The 7,500-nt window shown below is 38.3% G+C and overlaps 1 protein-coding gene across 1 annotated transcript in view; it reads left to right on the forward strand.

Annotated features, from left to right (window-relative positions):
• LOC138010481 (uncharacterized) overlaps positions 1-4,421 on the forward strand; it is a 7,927-nt gene extending 3,506 nt beyond the window's left edge. Inside the window, exons 2-3 of the mRNA XM_068857465.1 lie at positions 160-193; positions 3,409-4,421. Coding sequence (XP_068713566.1) covers positions 160-193; positions 3,409-4,067 — 693 coding nt within the window. The 3' untranslated portion in view covers positions 4,068-4,421. The remainder of the gene's footprint in view (positions 1-159; positions 194-3,408) is intronic.
• The last annotated feature ends 3,079 nt before the right edge of the window (positions 4,422-7,500 follow it).

Consider the following 7,500-nt stretch of genomic DNA (forward strand, 5'->3'; position numbering starts at 1 on the left):
TAGTGTGGTATACACGAAAATAACTATTCCCATCTGTATCGAAAAAAGTGGTGGCTCGGAAATTATCCACATTTTGTATTCAACTCCATATCGGTCATCAATTCTTTGTTATAGAGAATGTTTAGAATTTATCAGATTAACGTCAATTTTCATTTGCAGGTTGAAATTTTTGAGAAGATGCCACCACTGCCAGGTAATTTTCTTTTTCTATGGCCATTTTAGCTTCAGAAGGAACGACAACCAAGCATTCTTTGAAACTCTATGTTACTTTCAACGTACATCTTCAAAAGCTGATTATTTACTAGTATACCCTTTTCATCTTTATTACATCTGTTCTTCTTTATAATTGATTAGTTACTTATCTTGCAAATATCATTTAACTTTACGGTTAACTGTCACTTCTGATGATGTACTTTGAAGCATATGAAACGTTTTAAGTAAAGAATAATTACAAAGGATGCATTTGTATGTCAATTTTTCAAATAATTTTGGTTTTGCATTGCTAAGCTCGGTGATTCGTACTTGATGTCGTGTCACGTGTTAATTTTCCGCCAATCAGAGAAAAGCAAAACCATCTTCCCCTCTCACAAGCTCCGCTGTTTGCGTCGATTCCTTGTATTAGTTTTGGGTTACAATTGGTTCACTTGATGATCTGGATTTTTTATGGCTCTTTGTTTACTGTCTTGTTCTTGTTTTAATTCGTTTACAAGTAAATCAGCGATTCCGAGAAATTTTATGGAAAAGAAAGGGTTTAGGAACGATGTTTTAGCCTCGCGAACTATTGGGTGAAGCACAAAAAATTCCGTCGTTCGCTCCAGTTTTCGCGCATCCAAAGCATCGAGATACCGAAGTCCGTGTTGCGCGGGCTACAAGATTTGTGTTCCATGAGCAACACTTTGCAGTAGACATGCAATTTGTGAATCGAGTAAGTGATTTGACTGGCCCTTGAATGTCATCACGCAAGAGACTTGATTTTACTCTTCTTTTAGAATCCCTAACGTGTTCTAACTCCAGAGTTTTGTTACTTGGCAAAAAAATTCTCTGTCAACCCTTTCACTGCGTTGATCTGGAAGTTAATTATTCTAACCAGCTATAGTGTCATATATTTCTTTCTTTGCAAGTCATGAGAATTTGGTGTTATATCAAAATATCCCTTAACTGATAATCATCTTCATTCTCAAACCAGAAATTGTGAGGAGAATTTATTGATCTCAAACGGTTAAGTTTTTATCTTTGTGACTCCCGCAAAATCGATGGGAAAAGTAGACTGAGTTTCAATTGAGTGTGGTAAAACCAAAACCAAAGTAATTGCTTTGGCCAATCAAAAAGGACGGAGACAATACAATAAACCAATCAAACTTCGAAAAAAATACACGTAGCCGACACAAAGCGCGTGAAAATGTGCACGCGCGAGCCTCTTCGCTTCTGATTGGTTGAAAAAGTGGCGCGAGAACTTTAAACCAACCACCGAGTGAAGTAATGCAAAACCAAAGCAATTCGCTAACTAGATGCTTCTGTGAAGCATACACTGCGTTGCCTGTGGTACGTGCTACAGAAAATCAGAAGGCACTGAATTGTGTGGTATTGAAATACAGCCTTCCAGTCTCTGAAGAATAACAAATTAAAGAGAAGTGAGAAACATTGGCTTCTGGGCTGACATGTTGATAATTTTCAAGTTCTCTCACAACTTCTTTTCACCACAAGTGTGCCCTCTGAGCATCTGAAAGCTTTGTAATACTAAACTTCACTGAAGTCAAGCCCTGTTTCGCGGGGTTAGGGTTAGGATGGGAGACCAAAACAATAAACCTCTAATAAAAACAGAAACATCTGACCGAAAATACTATTAACGCTAACAAATGCGAACTCAGCAAGGTACAGATTCTGTTAGGGTTTAGCATGTTTGGCATGTTTACTCGCCAAACAGTGAAGCGTCTGTGTCAAATGATGGCAAAATACCGGGTTTTTGTAAGTTTCTTTTTCTGTCAAGTGTTTTAAAGTTTGACAATGAAATGAGCGAAGTCAAAACAAAGATCACAATCGCCCAACTCTTGTTTATGCAAAGTCAAAATTTACTCTCCAAGACGCGTAGGACGTTATTTATCACCAGGTAATTCCATCATTTTGGAAATAGCAGCTACTTTATTATTCATCTGCGTCACAAGTTTTCACTGATTTTGGGGCTCATTTTGTTGAAACTCAAGCACGCTTCTAACAGGCCTGTGAACCCTTCCTGCTTACAGAGCAATACTAAAAAACTTCTCCCATATCACATTTGAACCTTAAGCTCGAAAATTCAATACACAACATGATATTATAATTCACAAAGGCAGAAAATACCACAGAATCCTTTTCCAGCGAAATATTTATTGAAACAAACAACATATTTGCTCTTAGAGGCGAAAACCTCTTCCTATTTCATTGCGTGCGTGAAGACAAGAAACTCAATCGTGTCAAATTACCATGTACTTCAGGTACATATTATAGCTCACTTTGATTTCGTCTCGACGGACGATAGATTGTTGTCGAAGTCCAGTGCTCGTCGCTTTTGAGATTCCTGCCTATTTTATCCAACTAACTTTCCATTATTGAGCTCCATAAGGGTATATTTTGTTTAAGGATCCACTAAAACGCCATTCGCGTTACATGACTTTCGACGCCATTGCAGGCTAAGTTAATGATTCTACTGTGTCCACCAGAGAAATCTACGCAGTTCCACTACCCTCTCGATCCTAAGAAAATACTCGCAGAAGGCTCTGTCCACAAAGACACCACTTACCAGGGGAGTGACAGGCAAGACTTTTACCGACACGGAAAAAAAAAAAAAAAAAAAACTAAAAAAAAAAAAAAAAGAAAACAAACAAACTAAACGTAGACCTCGACTGGGTTTGCCATGAGGCAACCCAGTAATTAGAGCGGTTTTCAATTGAGTGTTGAAAAAAATTAGCGAACTGCTTTGGTTTATGATTACTTCACTCAGTGATTGGTTCAAAGTTCTCGCGACGTTTTTTCAACCAATCAGAAGTGAAACCAAAACCAATCGTGGCTCGCGCGTGCACATTTTCTCGCGCTTTGGGTCGGCTACGTGTAATTACTTCGAGTTTTGATTGGTTTAACGGATTGTCTCCGTCCTCTTTGATTGGCCAAAGTAATTACTTTGGTTTTGGTTTTACGACACTCATTTGAAAACCGCTCTACTATCGACACTCAATTGAAAACCTCTTCAACATTTATAACATTACAGGAACAACACGATCGTCGGCAGTTTTTTTTTAAGTGTCATCATGCAAGAGACGTTTGCCATTACTGTACTTCTACAATCCCTAACGCGTTCTACCTCGTAAGTTTTGTTAAGTTCTTATCTCAGTGTCTGCAAATATCAATACGAAAGTAACATTTATAACATTACAGGAACAACACGATCGTCGGCAGTTTCCTCGTGCCAGGTCCTGCAATCAGTACATTTTAATTCCGGTGTTTATTGGATTGATCCTGACGGTGGATTCCAGGACAACGCATTCAGAGCTTACTGCGACATGGAAACCGAGGGAGGAGGCTGGACTCTGGTTTGGAGTTACACGTTCACCAACTACACGAATTTCAAGGATAGGTCAAACGCAGTTACACCGAGCCCAAACTGGCGAACCATAAGTCCGCAAACCAGTGTTCCAATCTCGACAACGCCCCCACTAAGCGAAACCGATTACAACGCCGTAAACTTCTCGCTGTGGAAACAACTTGGCAAGCAGGTCCTGATAAAGAGTAACATCAACAACTGGTTGGTTTGTCATCCGGGAAAAGGGAATTTTGTTGATTTGAAGGCCGGAAGTGTAAGCTGTCAAATCATCAAACGCGTGACAGACAGGTGTAACGAAACCCAAGCGCCTTCCAAAGTCAAAACCTATGACAACTGGCCGGTCTTAAAAATTGGGAGAGGAGTTACCGCCTATTATTATTTCGATGGTAATACAACAAGTCGCTGGCCTACCCATGATCCCTGCGGACAGAAAAGTGACAACCAATTAAAAAATGTACCAGATCCACACGGCAATATTTTCATTCGAAAATAGTCTTTTGGCCTTCACTTGGCTAAGAATATGGGATAGTATTTCCAGACACGAGAAACAATAGTGCTCTAAGACTTTCGGGTCTCCGGTACTTTTTAACGATACACGGAAAATCTTTTGAAAATAACTTTACAGCATGCAATTCTCCGTGTCATCTACATTTAATAGAGTTTATTCGCTTGTCAGTTTTGTCGGAGAAAAATCCGATTGAATAACTTTATCACCAACAAGTATCTAATATGTGTGTAATATCTATTGATCGATATCTATTGTGTATATTTCAGTTGTTGATGTTTGTTGCAACCAGCTTACGGAGCTTGTACATTTTTGCGACAACTTGGGTTAATAAACTCATTTATTATTATTTTACCTGCCTCATCTCAGTAATTCTCAGCAGGGCCATGGTCTCTTGAAGGCGATGGCTGATTACGACAGTTTTCCAGCCCCTGTGATTGCGACATATAATTTAGGCAATACATCCCATATCTGGTGCGTCTCACGGCCCCACCTCTTCACCTTCCTACAATGTTGTTAAAAGCAAACAGATTATTATACAGGTAGTTTGGGCTCGTTAGGCGAGGAAAATTCAACAATTTTTGGGGGAAGGGGTGGGGAAGGTGACATAGATTGATCTTAGTGTCGCAAAATGTCCCAAGAATTTTACCCTCCATTGTAAAATGCATCTTGTACCCATCCCTATAAAAGATGAATTAACAACAGTCTCTCTGGAAAACTATAATGACGCAGAAATCTGTTGTGAGTATTGATTGAAAGTGATTTTGGTAAAAATAAGCGCTCTTCACATTAATTCTCTATCCAGACCATTCCACCCTCCACGCCATTCCTGACTTTTTTGTCGGGATAATTTGCGGTCCAAAATGGGGATCATTTGCGGACAGACAGTGACAGGGGAGTGACATAGACCCATCTGCATGCCGCAAAATGTTCAAAGAATTTTTATCCTTCATTGTAAACTACGCCTTGCACCCGGTTCTATACAAGATGAATTAATGCTTACAAAAGTTCTTCCCGGCTGGATTATATGCTTCTCTTCAATACATAATTATACCACGCAGTGGTTCTTCACAGGCCACACCTGAATTATTTTAAGGCTAAGTTTACTTTCTCTTATTCTTTATTGGACTGTCTTTTTAGGCAAATTAATCGTGTGAGGTCTTGCAAATGGCTCAGATAAACACATCACGAGAAAACATCATTAAAAAAGAGGCTAAGGAAGCAAAATAAAACTTCCACGTAAACTTCACTCGGCCATGTGATTTCTCATACTGGAGAAGTAACAAAGCTTTCGAAGGGGGAAATTTCTCTCTCTTTTTTTTTTTTTGAAAGGGCAAATTTCTTTCTCTTAATAGCCCTGTAATCTCGTTCACCTGTTTCAGAGTATGTAAACAGCATTACTGCAAAAATTGATCTAAAAGCGGAAGCTCCATTAGATTAAGGCTTCAACGTTAATTTATAATTTCACATGTGAAGTTATAATGTTGCCATGGCAACTTTTCCTGCATTGCCAAAATAGCGTCTTATGAACGTAATTTGTCACAAATTACGCTTTTAAATAGCTAATCAAATGGTATACTCGCGAAATAGGGGGATAATTTCGCTTGCATTTTGTCCAAAATCAAATAATTTCCCTAGCCATTGGGCGAGAAATTATTTGATTTTGGACAAAACGCTCGTCAGGTTATTCCCTAATTTCACTCGCACCATTTGATCTCCCGTACTTATATCGAGCCAAGGGTTAATTGTACCGAGGCTCTGTCTCAGAGAATCTCTTGTAAGTCGACTTAAGGATTTGATATCCTTGTGCTATAAAGAGGAATACGTTGCATTGCAGAGAGATTCTGTTTGAAGTGGAGCAATGTAAGTAATAGGTTTTGAGGGGTGCATGATGATTAAGAAATAAAGGCCAACGTCACTAAACAATGGAGAGATAAGAGAGATGAGCATAGCGTCTGCAGAAAACGCCGCAAACGAACAATCCTGTGTACAATGTTATCATAGCTAATTCGTAGCTTGTTAGCGACAGAAAGCGAGGAAGTTCCGTGGCAGGCATGGACATAGTAAGTACATGTAAGACATGAAACATGCGCAAACTTAAAATGCATTCAAACTTAGAGGAATGCTGTCAAGCACAATAAGCTCCACGTTCACTTAATAACATGGCTTAATAACTCACTTAACAATATGAACAGGTTAAATGTCTTTCGTAACTTCGTCTTAATAAACCCAATCACAGTCTTTGAAAATAACTTGATTTCTTGGCCAGTCAACTAATGTTTAAAAACTGGAATGACTTTTTAACTCAACTGAAACCTAAAACGATAAGTAAAATGCTTTTCAATATAGTGTAATTAAAGTATAACTAAATTATTCACACAGAAAATCAATCAATCAAGTTTGTCACCAGTCTAGACCAGTCTAGACTGGTTGAGGAAGACGTGAATTTTTTTCAACCAATCACCACGTCGTAATGTTATATGTAAAGCAAAGAAACTGCAAAACAGAGTCTCCGCCTGCGATGTTTTAAGAAAACGGCGAGCTATATTTTCATAAGAAGTGACTGGTTTAGGATGATTTAAATACATTTTCAAATGTAGGGAGGTTGCGTGTCACTGAAAACTCGTGATCGCACAGTTGGGAGAATAGCTTTTGGAAGATGACGTCTCGCGCTTCAACTTTAATCTTGCAACTATTGGATCTGTCCTCTAGTTGAAATTGAATGTTTTGTTTTGCCCGACTCGACTAATCGATCCTGTCGCTTTATTTGGCAACCTCACTTAATTTAGATATTCATCATTTTTTACGTCAATTCGACTTTTTATTAACTGTTTGATTTTGCAAAAAAATATCAGAAATAAGTTGGCTCATGGTCAGTTTCCTAATTTTTTCATTTACTCAAAATCATTTCCAAAAAGTTTGACAAAGTTAATTCTCTTTTTTTGTCTCATCTCGTCTTGGCAACAAAGCATACAACAAACGAAATTAACTGGTAACATGAGCTAAATTTGCACTTTTATTTTAACGAAATTTTGACAAGGTCAGTTATCATACAGAAAACATTTTACATGCGAGATGCTATTTCCTGAAGTATCTTCCGGGTCCATTTATTCCTAAAAACTTGCTAAATTTCAATATTGCACCTGAATTCACGGCTTCAAACTGTTTTACATCACTGTAGCTCATTTTACATGTGCGCGCCAAACTTCGGGTTCTCATAAAACACGATAAACAATAGAAATAGGAAGGAACGATTTGCCAAAACAGGCTACTGTCAATACTTTCACTTTTATCTGAAAACTTAAAACGTCAGCCTTGCATTCTAAAGTTAGCACTTATCTTCGTCCTACGCATGGCCATATCAAGTACTAAATGTTTTCATTTTCTCGAGCGGCCAGTTAAGAAATTTTTTGGTACTCAT

Source organism: Montipora foliosa, chromosome 7 (genome assembly GCF_036669935.1).
Source record: "Montipora foliosa isolate CH-2021 chromosome 7, ASM3666993v2, whole genome shotgun sequence".
In the NCBI taxonomy this organism is placed as follows: domain Eukaryota; kingdom Metazoa; phylum Cnidaria; class Anthozoa; order Scleractinia; family Acroporidae; genus Montipora; species Montipora foliosa.